This window comes from Panthera pardus, unplaced genomic scaffold, assembly GCF_024362965.1.
Source record: "Panthera pardus isolate Hobbes unplaced genomic scaffold, ASM2436296v1 HiC_scaffold_5, whole genome shotgun sequence".
NCBI classification, from domain to species: Eukaryota; Metazoa; Chordata; class Mammalia; order Carnivora; family Felidae; genus Panthera; species Panthera pardus.
This window is the reverse complement of record NW_026526980.1, coordinates 12,090,624-12,109,552: the sequence shown is the minus strand read 5'-3', so window position 1 is coordinate 12,109,552 and position 18,929 is coordinate 12,090,624. Positions and strand designations below refer to the sequence as shown.

The 18,929-nt window shown below is 43.3% G+C and overlaps 1 protein-coding gene across 1 annotated transcript; it reads left to right on the top strand.

Moving 5' to 3' along the window:
- Positions 1–4,483: 4,483 nt before the first annotated feature.
- On the top strand, positions 4,484–16,103 carry LOC128774868 (transport and Golgi organization protein 1 homolog). Its single transcript, XM_053894463.1, has 13 exons — positions 4,484–4,568; positions 4,807–4,884; positions 5,876–5,948; positions 6,113–6,251; positions 7,968–8,069; positions 8,739–8,799; positions 8,907–8,942; positions 9,026–9,093; positions 9,217–9,311; positions 10,322–10,404; positions 11,860–11,923; positions 14,250–14,388; positions 15,932–16,103. The coding sequence occupies exons 3-13, from the start codon at positions 5,924–5,926 to the stop codon at positions 15,939–15,941; spliced, it is 822 nt and encodes a 273-aa protein (XP_053750438.1). The 5' UTR covers positions 4,484–4,568; positions 4,807–4,884; positions 5,876–5,923; the 3' UTR covers positions 15,942–16,103.
- The last annotated feature ends 2,826 nt before the right edge of the window (positions 16,104–18,929 follow it).

Here is an 18,929-nt window from a genome sequence, read left to right as displayed (position 1 = left end):
TGTTATTGATGTCTAGCTTGCATTTGTGTTCTGAGAACATATTGTCTATGATTTTGTTGACTTTAAGTTAAGATGTATTTTCTGACCCTGAATATGGTCCATGTCAGTGAATGTTCTATGTGAGTTTGAGAAGAATGTGTAGTTGTCTACTGTTGAAGTGTTCTATAGATGGTAATGCCATCCAGGTGACTGATGATGCAGTTCAGTCCAACTGTGTTCTTAAATTTGAATGTCTGTATGCTCAACCTGTCAATGACTGATAGAGGGTATTGAATTCTTTCAGCCATAATAATGTGTATGTCTGTTTCTTCTAGCAGTTGTATCAGTTTTTGCCTCATGTATTTTGACACTCTGTTGTTAATGCATGCACATTAAGGATTATGTTTCCCTGGAGAATTAAGCCTTTATTATTGACTTCAGTATGTCCGATAATTTTCCTTACTTTGTAGAATGTTTTGAAAGATAATTTCAGTAGCCACAGAATTCTCGTGATGGGTTCTTTTCTTTTAACACTATAAACATTTCATTCTTCTTGATGGCATGGTTTCTGAATTCTGAGTATTTTTTTTTTTCCTGGTTCCTCTTGGGTACGGTGTTATTTCTCCCTTCTCCCTGTAACTCCAGCCCTCAACACTTCCCCTTACCTTCTTCCAAATTGTTTGTTTTCAGTTTTCTGTTGATTGAATAGTATATGTCTAGGGGTAGTTTTTTGTTGTAGTTGTTGTGGTGGGGGTTTTTTTTTGGGGGGGGGTATTTATCCTGCTTGGAATTCTTTTAGTTTCCTGGATCTGTGGTTTGCGACTATCATTAATTTTGGAAAATTCTCATGGTCATTTTCACTTCAAATGTGTCTTCTTTTCACTTCTTCTCCAGGTATTCCCATTTTGTGTATGTTACACCTTTTGTAATTGTCCCCCTGGTCTTGGATGTTCTGTGTTGTATTTTTAATTATTTTCTTTGTGTTTCTGTTTCAGATGTTTCTACTCGATATTTCCTTCTGCTTGTTGAGTCTTTCCTCAGCTATGTTGTGTGTGTTAATATATCCACAAAGGCATTTCTTATTTCTGTTATGGTGTTTTTGATTTCTAGAACCAAAATCTCTTGGATCCTAGAGTTATCATCTTTGTGCTCACACTCACCACCTCTTCTTGCATACTGACCACTTTTCCCATTAGAGTTATTCTCCTATTAATCAGAGCAGTTGTAAATTCCCAGCCTGATTATCTCAACATCTCTGCCATGGGAAATATGAGTCTAATGCTTGCATTGTGTGTTCAAAATATGTGGCTTTTCCTTTTAGGGTACCTTGTGAGTGTTTTTGAGAGCTGGGAGTCACATCCTTGTTTAAAGAAACTGAGGTGAATAGGCCTTGAGTGTGAAGTTTTGCCTTTACCTGACTAGGTTTTAGGCTGAGTTTACTCCCCTGTGAGACAGGAAGGAGGAAGAGCACTGTAGTTGAGTATTTCCCTTCATCTGCATTGCTTGTGTTTAGGAAAACCCCCATTAGGTTTTGGAGAAATAGTTTCTCTTGAGGGCAGGCCTTCTAAGGAAGAACAGAATACCATGAGTTTATGTCTAAATGGCTGTTTTTCCTCTTTCCTGCCAATTTAGAAATCTTTCCCCTCATAAAGAAAATATAAATATTATGTATTTGTAAGTCCATCTCTGTTTCCATTTCCCCTGCTTAGGAAAGGAAACATGTGATGTTAAAGACTATCCATGGTTTTCTATTTGCCCTCCATAGATACACTTTCCTATAACAACATTATTATGACTTGCTTTTTGATAACACATTGATATTCCAATATCCTGGCAAGATGTTGGGGCTAGCTTCAGCCCCATTTAAAACTTTTGAGTAGGGATAGGCATTCTAGAAGTCAGGAAAATGTGTCTTTACCTTTTGTTAAAGTAGAGTCTGGCCTAGATTTTACTGAGCTATAATTCACCAGGGGATGACTCGGGTCTGGGTGTTATTGGATCCCCAAGACCAGGTTCTTGAGTCTCAGTGTCCTAGGAATGAACACTGAACTCAAGGGAAACAAAGCAGGTAGAGTTTATTAGAGATAGCTCGTATACAATGGTGCCAACAAGAAAGAGGCGTATCGCTCCCTAAAGGGGTAGTGTGCCAGGCTTATAAAGGCACTTTTCCAAAGAGTGAGGGGCTGGGAGTGGGGAAGCATCCTTTAGTCCCACAGTCACTATCTTGTGGTTGTTACTTTTCAGTGGACACAAGACCATCACAGGATGGTTTTCCATGGTTGACATTCTTTTAGGGCTCCTAGAAAACAGAAATACTTGTGCAGTCAGGCTTTAAATTATTACTTCTAATTTTGCCCAGACAACCATTACTCCCTAATACCTGTGATCTCTCTTTTGTTCACGTTTCCAGAAGGAGGTATGGAAGCTTTGAACCCTTGCCTCAGACCACTGCCTCTACACGAGTGAAGTTCCTTTTGTTTTTCTTATACCTTCTTACGGGGAGCACTTTTTCCTTTTTTTTTTTTTTTTTGAAATGTTAGCCATCTTTTCTTTTGTTGCCTGTGCTTCTTCTCTAGTCACGTTCCACTCTCTTTCTCATTTGATGGCTTTTGTTTTTGGAAGACCCTCTGTTTTTAGTGATCTAGGAAAATCATAGCACCTGACATGTTGTAATTGTTTATTGATTCAGAGAACAGCCAACTCTGTACGATTTCAGAAAGCTTTCTAGAGAATGAAAGAGGCATATCTTACTACAAAGGTTTTCCTTTTCTTTCCTCTTCCCTTCCTTCCTCCTTCCCTTCCCTTCCCTTCCCTCCCCTCCATCTCTCCCCACCCCCCCCGTGGGTCTCTTTCTTTATTTCTCTCTCCCTGTCTCTCTCTCTCTCTCTTTCTTTTGGACTTTCAAATGATCCTAGGTTCTGGATTTCAGTGTGGATATTGGGTTTGACTACAAGAGAAAAAAATCAGACAAATATTTTATTTATATAATTTTAAAACTGTCTGCATTATGCACTGACAAAATTGAATACGTTGATGTTCATGGAATAGAATGTAAATCTATTTTTTAGTGAAAATAAGCCGTGAATCTTTATGCTTTTATCAGAAATGGTTTATAAGGAATCATGAACTAAATATGAAATTCTAATTTTTGCTTATATTTAATATTATGAATTCATTATGCTGAACAAAATGATCATTGTAATTTCATTGGTTTACGTTTAATATTTTATCAGAAAGAATACGTTTTTACTAATAATATGTTTGACCTCAAACTTATTTTGTTTCTTCCTCTCTCAGATAGAGCCTCCAGTATATCAAGGTAAGATTTAAGGTTTTAGTATTCTTTGTAAGTTTTTTTCAGTACTGGTGTTTGATGTGGGTTTTAATTTTTTAACTAGGGATAAATATGGTGACTTCTGATGTCTAATTGACTTGTTAACTCTTGAAAATCTTTCTCTTCCCTGTTTGGAGGCTAAGTGACACTGTGGAAGGATTTGGCATCTCTTAAGAGACCAGGGGAGGAAAACATCATAGGAGGAAGGAGAACAGGATGAGTGTAATTTTGCATAGAAATGGTTAGGAAACAAGTGATGATATGAGTCTGAGGTTTGGAGTGAGTACTTTGCCATGACATGGCTCTTGGTGACATGTGAAGATGAGAAAACCCTCTCTGAGTCTATCAAGTGGCCTAAGCTTAGAGAAGAAGCCAGATATTGCCTGGCAGGGTGTGTGTCACAAGAGAGGTTTAAACCATGGTTTTGAGTCTGAGGTGGAGGGAGCCATTCATGCCAGGGGAGAATGAGAAGTGAACGTGATGCAAATGGGGGTACTGTATTCTGCATGGGCCCTATAGACTGTGGTGATTCTGTGGCACTGTGTGTTGAGAGCCAGGGTGGCTGCCTGACACTTCGTAAGCCCTCAAAGGCTGGTGCTCATCACTGTGAATGCAGCAGCGGTCGCGGTGAGAAGAGCGAACTCAGGGCATGAGAGCTCTCACACTGGGCCAATAGAAGAGAAGTTTACACTTTGTGCTTGTTAGAGGAGTCAGTGTTCTAGAGCTTACACGTATAGTGATCTCAGTGAAATAAGGTTCCTTGGGTTTATTTTTTTTTTAATTTTTTTTTAACGTTTATTTCTTTTTGAGACAGAGAGAGACAGAGCATGAACGGGGGAGGGGCAGAGAGAGGGAGACACACAGAATCGGAAGCAGGCTCCAGGCTCTGAGCCATCAGCCCAGAGCCCGACGCGGGGCTCGGACTCACGGACCACGAGATCATGACCTGAGCTGAAGTCGGAGGCTTAACCGACTGCGCCACCCAGGAGCCCCGGTTCCTTGGGTTTAAAATGCTACTAAAACTTGCTTTCTTCAGGCACAGTAAGAAAGCAAAAAAGTTAGTTACACCCACGTGTCAGATAATGTGTCTCTGCTGCTAATACAGTGGGATTATTCGATGTCACCAGTTTGGTAACAACCTTAGAAATTGTTTTATCTCTTTTTAGTTAATTTACAGCAAATAACTGAAAAGATCAACACAGTGAAGAAAGAAAACAGAGAGCTGGCTGAAGCAATATCCATTTGGGAACAGAAGGTAGCATTGCCCTTTCAAATATTCTTTGTGTGATTTTATTTCAGTTATTTCACCTCTGGTAGTTCATCCTACTGACCTAGTTCATGTGTTGTAGAAACACTCCCAATTCAAGACAAGCTTCACAAATGTAAAGAACTACCTCTTTATTAGTGAAAGGAATCACACATTTAGAGATAGGTTTATCTACCATGATGCTATTTTTGAATTCTGATTCCTTTTTCATATGTTTTATATGTAGATCAATGAATCAAAGATACGTCTTCAAGAAGCTGAGAGAAGAAGGAACATTCACTCTGCTGAAGCTCCTAAATTGAAAGTAAGAATCCCATGGAGTGCCCGGGTGGCTCAGTCAGTTGAGAATCCGACTTTGGCTCAGGTCATGATCTCACAGTTCCTGAGTTTGAGCCTTATGTGGGGCTCTGTGCTGACAGCTGGGAGCCTTGAGCCTGCTTCTCTGTGTGTGTGTGTCTCCCTCTCTCTGCCCCTTCCCCACTCGTGTTCTGTCTCTTTCTGTCTCTCAAAGATGAATAAACGTTAAAAAATAAAAATAAAAAAAAAGAAAGTAAGAATCCCTTCTTTGCCTGGATTGCATTCTAAAAACACCAGTAAAATAATGAATTATTATTGCTCATTCAACATGTTTTGTTGAAGGAGCACATCAAAAAAAGTTGAGCACTTGATTTAAAATTTAAATGACACCCTTCAAAGTGCACTTGCTACCTTGCAATCAGAGAGAGAGAGGAATGTCAAGAATCCACAAGTGATGAGTTGGCTGCTGAGTTTTACTGTAACTTGGCTTTGGAGGCTTTTTGTTCATTGGGTGAGGTGAGCACAGCATATTCTTCTGCTGTTTACCACAGTAGAGGGTGGGCCTCTGGGAGCCAAACCTCCATCCTCACAAGGACCTGGAATTTCACTTAGGACCACCCTGAGGAGTTTTGCTATTTCAAGGACTAGCAAGTGTCTTTTATTTTCATAGCTGGGTAATTACCACCTCATTCAGCCCTGCCCTCCCAAGATATGGAGAAAATCCCCCAAGACAGTTGAGAGATGAAGGGCAATAGCCAAATTGTCTACTGCCCTCCTCCCTTAATGCTGAACAATGTTCAGTGTGAATATTCCCCTAAGAAAGCCATTTGTGAGCTCTTTGACTTGAACTATATTCCATGTTCTTTGCCTTCTCATGGTTATATTTATGCTTTGGGATCTTTCTTTGTTGCCATGCATAGTCCTGCTGTGTTAGGTACACTCACATTGTTATGCGGTCATTATTTCTTGAATGTCTTTTTTTCACATCTGTCTTAAAGTCACAAGATGCAAACGGTCAATTTGAGGATCCAGAACTGAGAGCCGTGATGTCCACTAACTGTGAACTGGAAGGTATGTTGTCTGTTGGGGAGAAATGCCCATATGGTGGCAATGGGTTTGCTTTGGGAAGGGAAGGAATAGCTTCCTGCCTTCGTGGTACTTGCCCTTTTCCTGTCACCCCAAAACCAAGTCTCATGTCGTGTGCACACACAAAAATAAAGTTCATTTTTTGACAGAAAGTAAAAAGGCCCTGGAGGACAAGTGTAATGCATTGAGGTCTGCGAAAGCAGTCGAGGAAGCCAAAGTCAGACAGTTGAAGGAGAAAGCAGGCATCCTGGAAGAACACTATGAAGAAAGAAAAGTGGCTATAGAAAAGTAAGATGTTCATGTGATAAGAGTCCCAGGTACTGTTGTATGAAGGAATGTGGTGGCCAGTATAGGTAAATGTATTTCTTTTAGAATTGGATCCAGAGTATTTTTGCCAAATGCATTCAGTAGAATTGTGCCTGCCCTTCCTACCTTGCTTTCTGGAACCTGCATTTTCATTTCTGTCCTTACTGCTTGCCACACATTGTTGTGTCATGTACCTAGGGTGGACGAGGGAAGGCATTAATCACATTGATACCTGGATTCCCTCTGGATCCATTTACATTGTCCTATAGGTTTCAATCCCATCACATTGTCCTATCAGCCGGGAATTAGGTCATCGTTGTTCAGCACCAGACTTGGGTCAAAAATATCTATGGGAAAAATGGAATTATCTTGCTGTAGACACAATGGACAGTGGTTTGGGATGCCATCAGTACTGGATGCCTTCATCCAGTCTGCAAGTGAGATTTGCATGAAGTGTGTCTCATGGGTTCATTACAAATTTGGTGCACCACTCACATGTTTCCTCTTTTGTCCAGTATTTTCTTTTGTTCTCAGGAGGAGATCAGGGACCTTAAAGTCCCTCATTCACATTGAAAAGTAAACTCTTCCTTCTCTTCCCTGAGACTCAGCTTTGTGTTAGTCCTTCTCACACCTGGGGTGGGGGCTTCTCTGTCTCACTTACATCTTGTTTTTGTTAATTTGTAAGCTCTGACCACCTCTCTATCTTTACCCCCTCACAACAGAGCCACTACATGACAGCCACAGACCAGAAAGCATTTGCTGAAGGACTGCCTGAGAGGCCAGAAGGAAATGCATGTGCCTTTCTCCGTCTAGTGCTTTTGCTCATTTTCTAAGAGTCTTTCAGTTTTGCATGTGATTCTTGAGTATATCCAGTGCCAAGTTGAAACCCTTTAAAGCAACACCATGAACTAAGTAGTCTGAGGGCAGCACAGCAAACCAGACTTTTGAAGCATTGCCTTTTGCTGCCTTCACTATCAATAAACTCCGTCTTGTTAAAGACTGGATTGACTCCATGAAGTTGATAGTTTTCCGTCTGAAATCTATTTCCTGGAGATAACAGCCTGACTGTGGGACAGTTCACATCATGTTATATTTCAGTAGATACTGCCACTTTAAGATTGGCCTTTTCCTCCACCAGGATCTTTGAAGGAAGAGGCAGGGGTTACACTCCTGTAACTCCTGTGTGGGAGTGATTTGCAATGCTGGTGAAACCATATCCTGGAAGGCTATCTTCCATACTGAGTGTCTGTGTCCGGGTACAACTTTTGGACTGAGACTCAGTGCATTGCCCCATGGAGGTATAAGGCAATGATGATCCCCTGCTTCATCCTAATGGGTATAGCCGGTCAGGCATAGTTTTTCACGTTGAACTGAAATGAGCCTTCACCATCTCGAACAAAAGACCAACTCTAGGAAGGCACAAAGTGCAATGTTATTTGATGACTTTATGATGAAGGAGTAGAAGCAGAGAACTCGAAAGACCGCTCTGATTGCAGGTGACTTGGCAGCAGACAGGGGTTGATTTTTCTTTGACCTTAAATGGGGTCTTCATTTCTCTGATTGTGTTGTCAGTCTGTGCATCAATGGGAGGACAGTGTAGGCATATTTGAATCTAGGCCTTCAAGAGAGCTGGGAAGTTAAAAGGCAGAATTTCTGGACCTTGGCTCCTGGACTATGTATATATCTTTCTCATCCTAGAAAGCTGGATACGATGGACTGTGAACTAGCTGCAGTGAAGAATCAGATGGCAACTGCAGAAGAAAATCTGAAAATAGCTACAGAGGAAATACACAAGTGCAAGTGAGTTCAGATACTAATCAGCAGAGGCTCATGAAACCCCTGTTCATTTCTTAGTTTGAACCTTGGTACAATGGGTGGACTCCATGAACGTAGTATACAAACGCAAATTCAGAGGACGTATCTATAGGGAATTAACAGATAGAAAAAGATAACTATTAGAAAGAGTAAAACAGTTAAGTTACTAAACATTTCCACATCTCCAGTGCTGGCCTGACCATGTGGAAACTTCATCCATGCCAACATTCCTGAGGGGTGGTGTCACATGTCATAATCTATAGGAAAGCAGTTTGTTATAAGATGAAATCATACCCATCAACATGGTAGTGCCATTTGATGGCCTTGGTCTTTGCAACCCTGGGAAACATGGTGAGTACAAAGTTAAAGGAGAATAGAGCTTTATGATGAAAGGCACTTGTCATATGATGAAAGATTGAAAATGGGAAGGAATTCTACAAACTCTGAACTCTGTAGGCAGGGGATAATGAGTAAGGAAAGGATGGGACAATCACTTTGGTCCTACTGTACATTTATAATTATGTGAAAAGTGTTTCATGTGTAAGGATAAATTGTATTAGGAGATGGATATGAAGTTGATGGGAACATGGGCAGATCATTTAAAATCCTGCGCAATATTAGGCCTTATTTGACGAACGCAATTGTAACTCACAGGCGACAAATTGAACAAACACGAGAACAGCTGCGACAGAAAGAGCTCACCTTCAGACACCAGGTAACTTGAATTCTGCGTGACGTATTAAACCCTTAGCACCTCATGCTGGTGAGTGTAGTGGCCCTTGGAATCCCTAAACACGGGCTTTTCGTTGTTGGCTTTTTCAGATCGCAGTTTATGAGGAGAATGCTCAGCACAACTGGGTAAGTGTTTTCTTTTTTTCCTCCTCTGTCTCTTTGGTGCACAGTCTGGCATGACTGAAGGTGGATGTGTTTTTCTCCCCCAGATCAAGACTCAGATCTGGGAGAGGGAGATGGCGAAGGAGAGGAGGGAGGCGGCCCACTTGAAACACAGGTGGGTGATCTTGACATGTGTTTTTAATGGTGTGTCGAGGGATGACAGTTGTGCTGTTTAGTGTCTTGTAGAGGACGTGGTGTTGCAACTCTTATGGAAGTCCATTCTTTTTCTGTATCCAAGACTGGACATGATGGAAGGAAAGAGGCTGCTTGAGGGATACATGAGGCAGAAACCAATGCCTGGAAGACCACAGACCCAGAACCCTCCAAGGAGAGGTAAGGAGCACATGGTGATGGGCAGCAACCTAATTTGTTCTGTGCAGCCTGTTCCTGGGGCCTGGAAAGAATCACAAGCACTAAGGACATCAGGTTGTCTGAAGGGGTGATAGGAGGGTGCCCCAGGCAGTGGGGCACTTGTCCCTGTGACTTGTGGAGCTTATGCCCCTCCCCCAACTGCAGACCCTCCCGCCTCCTCCAGCATCCCCTAACTAAAGAGATGAGTCTGGAGGGGTGACATGCCATCATGTCACATGGCACATAGGCCTCCTCCTTCTTCCTACCTTGACTCAATTTTATTTTAGTTTTTGGGGGGAGAAGGTCATTTATTTACTATTTTTTATGTTCCTTTATTTTTGTCTTATTTTTTCTGAACCATATTTCCTACATTCCTAAGTTCAGGTTCCATATAGCTTAGTCCCCTGATGCTATCAGTGCAAGTGTGAAGCTTCAGTGCTAAATTCCCACAGTTTTACTTTTCTCATTAGTATAATATCAGTCAAGTATATTTCTATTCGGAAATAGTTACATAATACCTGCTCACATGTGGAAGGCAGCTTATAGATAAGCTGGAAGATTGAACAATTCGCCTGGAGCCAGAAGAAACACACCCATGCTCTTCTGTGGAGGGTTTTTTGATGTTATCCCAATCAGTACTCTCATTTTTATTCTTATCTGTAAGATAAGATCTGAGATGGTGAGTTATTACCCCTAATGTACATTGAGAAATGGCTATTTTGGTGACGCATTCCAGATTTCTATTTGAACTGACCTGTTGCAAGTTATTTGACTAATTATGAAGAACACGAACCAGGGCCCTATGGTTTCTTCATTAACAAGATGGGATGGATCTCCCTTTATCTTTGGGGTCACCTAAGGCTTTGTGGGTTACTCTCTGCCTCTCCTCATGGTCTGAAGCGTGGAGAAAAGTTTAAGATGTCACAAAATGTGGTGTTTGTTTGAATTCTGCACAGCCTATTAAAATCGGAATAAACCTCTATCCCTTCTAGAGCCTTTAGCCCATCCAGAAGCTGGTGTCGCTCCAGTAAGTCACAACAACAAACACTCTACCAAAAATGCAGAAAAGGACAAGGTAAATGCTGGGGCCATTTTCAGTTGTAAGTCTGTTGGGAAACCCTCTTTTGCAGTACAGCAGTCTCTATGGCCTTTTCCCTTTTCTTGTGTGTTGTGTGATATGTCTGCCTGTTTCTGTTTTCCAAATGCACAGCCTTAACCCAAGAGTCTACAGGCTCCTCTCTTTGCAGCCTGTCATCGTTTTCTGGAACGGTTAGTAGCCAAAGGAACTTAGAGGTTGAGGGACCTATGGCTTTTCTCATGTGTTCTGGAGATAACACCAGGGAGATACACTGCACTCCATACTAAAGTCTCTAGGCTTGTTGACTACTACTATACCGCCTCTCTGTGGGATCAGTGTTGTTGTTGTTTTCCTCTTAATGGTCATGTGATTAACATGTTAAAGCTATTTGTTAATTGGAAATGCGGAAAGACTTCCCTCTATCTTTACATTGTGTGCCTTGTACAACTTAGAATGCACAAAGTCATTGTCATAACTCACCACCTTCACCACCTTCACGTCTTTGTTGGTAAATGAACTGTTGGGAATCCTTTAAAATGTATCTTAGGTAAAAATATTCTGAACACGAGGTCCTTCAGTTGTGTTCATAGGAGCAGGTTCTGTTTGTCTCCAATCAGCGTTAGAGCTGATACCATCACTCATGACACATCCATGGAAATTTACACCAAAATCAAAACACATTTGCATTAATTCTGTTACAGGAATTTCAACCTCTTTTTTTCCATAGGGTATATATTACTCTGTGTCTTGTACTGTGCTCAAAATCAGAATTCCTTATGAATTCAGGTAAACACATGTGGGCTTAGTAGTCGTTGATAAGTAATATGTTCCTCACAGCAAACACTTTCTCAGTTCCCCTGCAAGACTCCAGGCGTCCCCAACTCCCCAGTGGTGTTGTGGCCTTTGACAGCAGTTCCAGAGAGGGAAGACCCCTTTCGTAGGGAGGGAAGCAGAGGGGACAAAATAAGGAGCCGGCAGGAAGAACTTTTCGCCAGTAGTAGCTGTGATTTCGTGTGCAGAGAATCAGGTGTTTATTTGCACTCAATTTTTTTTTTGTGTTTGGAATATGCCAAAACCAGAGCTTCTATAGTCACTGTAGTGGAGGGATGCAGGGTGATCCTGGACATAGATGTCTGACTGTCTGGAATATGCTACTTCATTAGATTGGAATTACTTCTTTGATTCCTCTAAAATGAGATCATTTTGTTCTACATTCTAAGCCATGGGCAGGGACATGTGGTGACCGTAGTTTAACCTCCAGCATTTATTTGCCTAAGCTGTAGGCGGTACCCAGTGGGAGAGATGGGGTTTTCAGGTACTGATGCTACTCCCTTGGATCCTGGTGGCTGAGAAGTTGGCAGGTGCTGACATATTCTTCTGTGGGTTTCAGCTGTTTTTGGTATTGGTTGTCTTGTCTGCTATATGCACATAGCTGTCACTTCTCTTCTGCAGGGCAGCGTGGATCCATGGGGACCTCCTCTGTTAACTGGAAGATTCTGCACACCCTACCCTAGAGGTCCCCCCATGGGCTATAGGGCATGTCCACCTCCTGAACCTTGGTGGCCCTGGGGACCACCCCGGACCTCTCTACCTACACCGTGTGGTAAGATGATCTGAGCAGTATGATTTGACTTGCAAAGCACCTTCATCTAATTGTTGTTGTTGTTGAGTCTTGGACAAGGTGCAGAGGTGGTACCACAAACCATTGCAATGCGAGGGAAAAGCGTTTGCCGCCATAACCACATTCCTTGAGTTTCTCTTGATCAACATATCATCTTTGTGTCATTTCCCACACGCTGTGTTGGTACAGGTGTCTCTTGTGGAGATGGAATGGGGCTGTAGACACAAAAGCAGACATAGGGCTTCAGCAGATGTGTGCTATACACAGTCCATGTGCTGGGCTATGGGAGGCATGAGGCTCAGCCTAATGTGTATCTGTCCAGGTGAGCCACCAGCCATCCGTAGTTGTTTGATGAGTTATGAAAACACCTGAGCCAGGGCGTTTATGGGTCTTCATCAAGGTTTAGGGGTGGTTCTCCCCTTTGCCTTGGGATCACCTGAAGCATGTGGGGCTACCCTCTGTATGTGACTTGGGATCTGACTGGGCCAAAGAGTTTAAGATGCTTGAGGAATGAGGGGAGGGTTTGTTTTTTTAATCTCTGCACAATCTCCTCAAATCAGAATAAACCTCCATCCCTTCTAGGGCCTTTTGCAGATCCAGAAGTTGCTCCTGTGAGTGAGAACAACACAGACTCTAAAAGGGTCAAGAAGGATACAGTAAACACCGTGGCCATTTTCAGTAAAACTCTTCTGGGAAACTCTCATTTTTCTGTTCAGTGCTCTCTCCTGGCACTGTGTCTGTTTTGTGTGTTGTATGATACATCTGCTTGTTTTTCTTATTTTCCAAATGCATAACCTTAACCCAAGTGTCTATGGGCTTGTCTATTTTCTGCCTCTCAACTCCTTATAGTAAGTTTAGAAGCCAAACGTATTTAGAGGTGAGGACCTTAGGACTTTTCCAGTGTGTTCCTGGAAATAACCCAAGTAGGATGACCCCACACTCCACCTGGAAGTCTCCTGGCATGCCTCATATTCCCTGGACCTCCTCAATGTGGAATCATTGCTCTTGCTCTTTCTTCCTTTCCTGTTTCTGTCTAGGGGATTAACGTGTTCACAAAATCTAAGGTTATCCTTATGGTTCGAAAATGCAAACTGCCTTCACTCCAACTTATATTTTTGTATGTGTCATTTAGAGTGGTCTTAGACAAACTAAATTTCATACCCATCACCCTTCAGCCTTTTTTTTTTTTTTTTTTTTTTTTTTTTTTTTTTTGTGAATGTGCTGTCCAGAATCCCTTCAGGTGTGCCCTGGGTATAAATACTCTGAACTCTTTTTGTGACATATTTGTCCTAGAAAACATGCACTGGAACATGAGTGGTGAAGAAGAGAAAATCCATAATTACCTGCATTGTAATTCCCCACTGTGTCCTTTATTTGTGTTCCCATGAGCAGGTTCTCTTGTGTCCTGGGTCACTCTTACAGGTGGAACATGGGCATTTACAGCAGAAACAAATGTGCATTTGTGATAATTCTGTTATTTAGAATTTCAGCTCATTTTTTCTAGAGAACACAATTACCTTGCAAATTGTACTGTACTTAAACTGAGAAGTACTTCTGAATTAAAATAAATTAGCTAAGCTTAACTAACATGTATAGATAAGTAGCATGGTTCTCTAAGAATATGCATCCAGATGTTTTTCAGGACCTCAGGATCCCCACCCCTCTATGTGTCTCTGTGCCTGTGGATAGCACTTCTAGAGAGCAGAAGACCCCATTGTCGGGAGAGAAGCAGATTGGGCACAGGCGGGGGCTTAGAGGCAGAGCTTTGAGCCACGAGGGCTATGATTCCATGTGTGGAGACCGGGATTGTCATTCCTTCCCATTCAGAGGTTCTTCACTTACAAATAAGCAGCCTCTGTGGTGGAGGGGGATGAGAGGTGGCGGGTGATCTTGGACTCAGATGCCTTCCTATTGGGAATATGCTATTTTGTTAATTTGGCATTCACACCATATATCCACTAGGACAAGAGCCTTTGCTGTTCTACATTTGCAGACATGTGAGGACACTAGTTTATCCCCATAGCATCCATTACCCACCCCAAAAGCTGTAAGTGGAAGCCAAAGTATGGATAGAGGCTCCCTGGTGCTGATGCTGCCCTCTTGGAACCTGGTGGGGGGAAAGCTGGCCGGAGATGAGCACTGCTTCTTTGGGTTTCCACTTTTTGCTGGTGTTGATGCTCTGTTCTGTCCTATGAACACCGCATTCTTTTCTGTTCTGCAGGCCATTATGGATGCAAGAGGGCCTGGTCCTTTCCCAGGATGGCCTTGCAGGCCCTACCACATGGACCGCCCTTCATTACCAGCCATGGGCTGTGGGCCACCTCCCCCTCCTCCACCAGCTCCTCCACCTACTCCATTTGGTAAGATGACCTGACCTGGATGAGTGACTGGTAAAGCACATGCATCTTCTTCATGAAAGACTTGGTGGGAATGACGTAATGATGGTTCTGAGTCTTGGCAACCCACCTGCAAACCTGGCTGAGGACACTTTCCCATATCTCAAGTTTCTCAGGACTTACATACAAAGGGCTGTGTCATTTCCCTGTAATGCGGTAAGCTATAGGTTTCTCTTGTCAAAAAGAAAGAGGATGTTTACACAAAGGCAGAGGTATCAGAGGTACTGGTGTGTTTTTTACAGACACAATGTTGTGGGTTCTGTGAAGGATGAGGTGCACCCCTAAATTTAGGTGCCTCAGGTGTCCTGTGTGAAATGGGGCACATGCGTTATATGACACAGACCCTGTGATCACCATAATGGAAGCACCAGTGAAGGAATGGGGGAAACTTGAATCACACAGGAATAGAAGGAAAGTTGTGGAAGGTAAGCAGAGTTTGAGGAGGTGTGGAGGAGAGGGTGTTGGGGAAAGTAGGTTGGAGTTGGAAGCCATTCCTGGCAGGGCCCACAGCCTGGGCAGGGAGCTTGAGGACAGCAAGAGATCTGCAAAGAACTGCTTCATGGGTGCAAGCACAGTGTACAATGCGGTCATCATCTCCAAAATGTCAACTTTACCGCAGTGCACATAGTTCATAATCTAAATACAGTTTGTTATTTCCCTTGGTTTTCTGAAAGGTCTGGACATGTATGCAAGAATGTGCTGGAGGTTTGGGAAATTAAACTTGGTCTTAGGAAATGCCTAAGTTTGTGTGTCTCAGTGAGACTAAAGGTGAAGACAGGTTGTAGATCAGCTGAGCGTCTTCCTTGGCCTTCAGCCTGAGTCACTCTTAGTGGGGATTCAGGGTTGACCAGAGGCCGCCCCTGCTGGACTCCTGTCACCACACACCTGCATCTGCTGTCGTCACCCTGCCTGCAAGTTTGCATCTCCGAAACTTCCCTCACAATATCCTGAGGCTTTGCCTGTGTTCCTGCTGTCTCATCCCTAATACCAGCTCCCAGGGGAGCCATCTCAGAACCTCAGCTTTGTTGTCTGAGAAACAGGGATAGGGTTGGGTTCTGAGATCAGTATGATGAAGAGGTGACGACCACATAAGGAATTTATAAAATAAATGGGATGAGTGGGCACTCACCCTCCTCAGTGTGTAAATGAATGTATTTCCACACAGAAGCTCATCAAGAGATGTTCATTCAATTCCATTAAACTAAGAGTATACTGCCTGAGGCTGAGAGATTGGCAATCCCTGTTTCAGAAGATACAGCAAAGACCCCTGTGTTTTCCCTATTAGAATCCAGATCCTACTTCACACAGGAGGAAAAGATAACTCTGAGAAAGTGTGCATTCAGGGATCTATATCTAAGACCTGAAGACAATCATCTTCCATTACCGGTAGACACACAGATGCAGCCACACAATTAAGTGTTCATCCAAGGTATATTTTCAAGGACAAAATGCATAGAGGAGAACAGAAGATCCCATTGCTATAACCCAAAATCTCTTTGCCTTTCAGGACAACTTGAAGTTTGAAGAGGACCCTAAACTGTGACCAGTAGGCTGTGGCGATGTGATATATTTAGAAAAGTTGTCTGATACGCGTATTGGAATGAATCCTTTCCCTGACCATTCCTGTCCCCTCCATTTTGTCTGTCCTCGTTTCCTGTAATAAAGCCATCATAGTTCTGCCTCTGTGTCAGTGTCTGCTTCCAGGAGGACCTACGGTCATTCTATTTCGATGCACACAGTGTGACTCCTGTATACACTGTCACAAACAGGTCGAATCTACAGTAATAGGGGCAGAAGACAAGTCATTATTTGGATGGTATTGACTGCACATGTCCCCCTGGATCCTTCTGGGGTGGTGGACACAACCTTCATGTAGATCTGGTGATGGTTGTGTTCACTCCTCAGTAGCGACTCACAAGCACACGGCACCTGCTAGTCACAGTGGTGTGTGGTGATCAGCAAGACAGCCATCAGTCCCCAGGGAGTGGCTGATTTCTGATTGCAAGAAATGGATGAGGGGTCAGCAGTGTCTCTGGTAGAACAATGAGGAAACCCTGCATTAATCCAGGTGTTGGGGACTTTTCCCACCTACAAGCTACCTCACAGTAGCACTAATCCAGGTGGGAGCTGAGGTAGACTAGTGGTAGTAGTTTTCGGGGTGAGTCTTATGATGTCCCATATCGCTCCCAGTGCTTTCTTTTTTTCTTCTAATTTTTGCAATGTTTGTTTATTTTTTTGAACGAGAGAGAAATACAGAGCACAAGCAAGGGAGGGGCAGAGAGGGAGAGAGGGAGACATAGAATCCAAAGCAGGCTCCAGGCGCTGAGCTGTCAGCCCAGAACCCGACCAGAGGCTCAAACTCACGACTCACGAGATCAAATCTGAGCCGACGTCAGACGCTTAACTGACTGAGCCACCCAGGCTCCCCTCCTCCCACTGTTTCCTTAGTGAGGGATGGGCAGGGCAGAGGTCCATGACATGCTACCCGTTCCTTCCTCACCACCATGGAGGAGTTGGTTGTAAGCATCTGGCTCTTTCCAGATCCTCAAATGCCATGCATTCTTCTCCAGAGCCCCTGACACCTGCAGGGCCCTCCTTTCTCCCAGGTTGTGGAGGTAACCAGCCCTCCAGCATCGTTGGGATCATGGCTGGGCCACCAAGGGGTCAAGGTCTGGCTGTCCACATGCTTCCCGGGAGTGTCTGGGAACAGCAATGCTGCAGTAAACATCATTATGAGCAGCTTCTGTAAAGAGGATTTTCATCCACTGTGATCAGGGCCTGGGCTTAAAAGATGACAGGAGAGAGGGGGACACAGATATGTGGTGCCCTGATCCCTGGACAGGGCTGCACAGAACAGAAGGCACAAGGCCTGGGGAGAGGCAGAGAAAGAGACAGGCAGGAAAAGAGACAGTGAGTGGTGGGGGAATTGGGCAAGTCCTAGAGAGTGAGAGAAAGAAACAGAGGGAGACAGGGGTAGGGAGAAGCAAAGACAGAAATGAGGCACAGAGGAAAGGACGGAGCTGGTCACAGTGTGCGGAGGGGGCTATAGGCCACGCAAAAGGGGCTCTGCGAAGATGCTCTTAGGGTTGGAGGCAGAAAGGGTAGGACACCTGGGCATTACAGTTCCCTGAGTTCAAGGCTCCAACCTCACTGGGGCAAGCTGTGTCGAGGCCATTGCCCCTGGGAAGATGGGTCCCCCTCATTTTGCCTGGCGTGTTGGGGCCCAGTCTCAGGAACGGTCATGGAGAGAAATGGCTTGAGGGAGAGCATGCAGTTCATTAGCAGGTAAAGTCCAGAGTGTGCCCCATGGGGAGGTAACCATGATCTGTCTCCGCCACTTCCCCCAGTCCCTGCTCCATTCCCCACTGCTCCAGCATGACCTTCCTTATGTTCCACAGCCAGGCGTCAGGCATTGTGCTGCCCCCAGAGCCTATAGCCTGGAACTGGCACAGATGGATTATTGATCTCAACCAAAAGTATTTGAGAATAAGGTCCATATTCTCCTTCTAGCACTACTTATGTGCAACATGATAGGGGGTTGCTATTCTTACATCTACTGCTGGTCTCAGGATTCTGGATTGTAAGCGAGCAGTTTAAACCACCACAGCCTTCTCTCACATGAAAGGAGAAACCTATTTCTTCACCCAGCCTTCCTCTGATTGTGAAGAGATGCCATTTACTATTCGAAGGCACAATTATCTGAGTGTCATGGAAATTATTTCGTCTGTCTTCATCCCTGAAGCACCTTTCATTGAAAATATTACCCATATACAGGCAGGAAATTTATAACAGATGCGTAACTCCCTCTAGGTATGCATTCTGACCTTGTCACATTTGTGTCATCAAACATATTATTGACAACTTGAAAAATAAGCTCTCAACGTCAAGATGGTGACATTAGAGAATGTGGTATAAATGGAATTTCATATGTTCTTATTAGAAATAATTTTTTTAATGAAGGAAAATTTAAAATATTGTCAATTTTTTATTGAAATATAGTGGACACATCATGTTGTATTAGTTTCAGGTATACATCATAGTGATTCCGTGTCTATACGTTATGCTCTCCATATACCTACACAAGTGTAGCTATCATGTGAAAGCATGCAACACTTTATTATAGGATTGACTATATTCCATAGGCTGTACCTTGTATCTCAATGACATATTCATTCCATAGCTAGAAGCAGGTGTCTCTTTCTCAAAGGTGGCAATTTTTTATTTAACCCAAGTATTTTGGTGGTAAACACTATTACCTGTAGTTCAGCATGTGTAAATTTGTAGTCTGTATTTCTTTGAATGTTGCTTAAAGCGTTACAAATTATATCATTACATTAATAAATTCGGTTTCGTTCTTCACTCACTAAACAGGAGAAGGAAAAGATTCTTTTTGGGTCCCAGGCCCTGTGACTCAGACCCATTCTAATCTGGAGAACAGGCTTAACTGGACCAGCTGCACCCTCAATACTTTCAGCTGAGCGGCCATGGCCTTGAGCATTGCAGGA

Bases quoted from the DNA above. Each gene is read 5' to 3' on its own strand.
- LOC128774868 (XM_053894463.1), top strand. From the start codon at position 5,924: ATGTCCACTAACTGTGAACTGGAAG. The intron at 5,949-6,112 runs GTATGTTGTCTG...ATTTTTTGACAG, and splicing joins CACTAACTGTGAACTGGAAG to AAAGTAAAAAGGCCCTGGAG. The intron at 8,070-8,738 runs GTGAGTTCAGAT...TGTAACTCACAG, and splicing joins GAGGAAATACACAAGTGCAA to GCGACAAATTGAACAAACAC.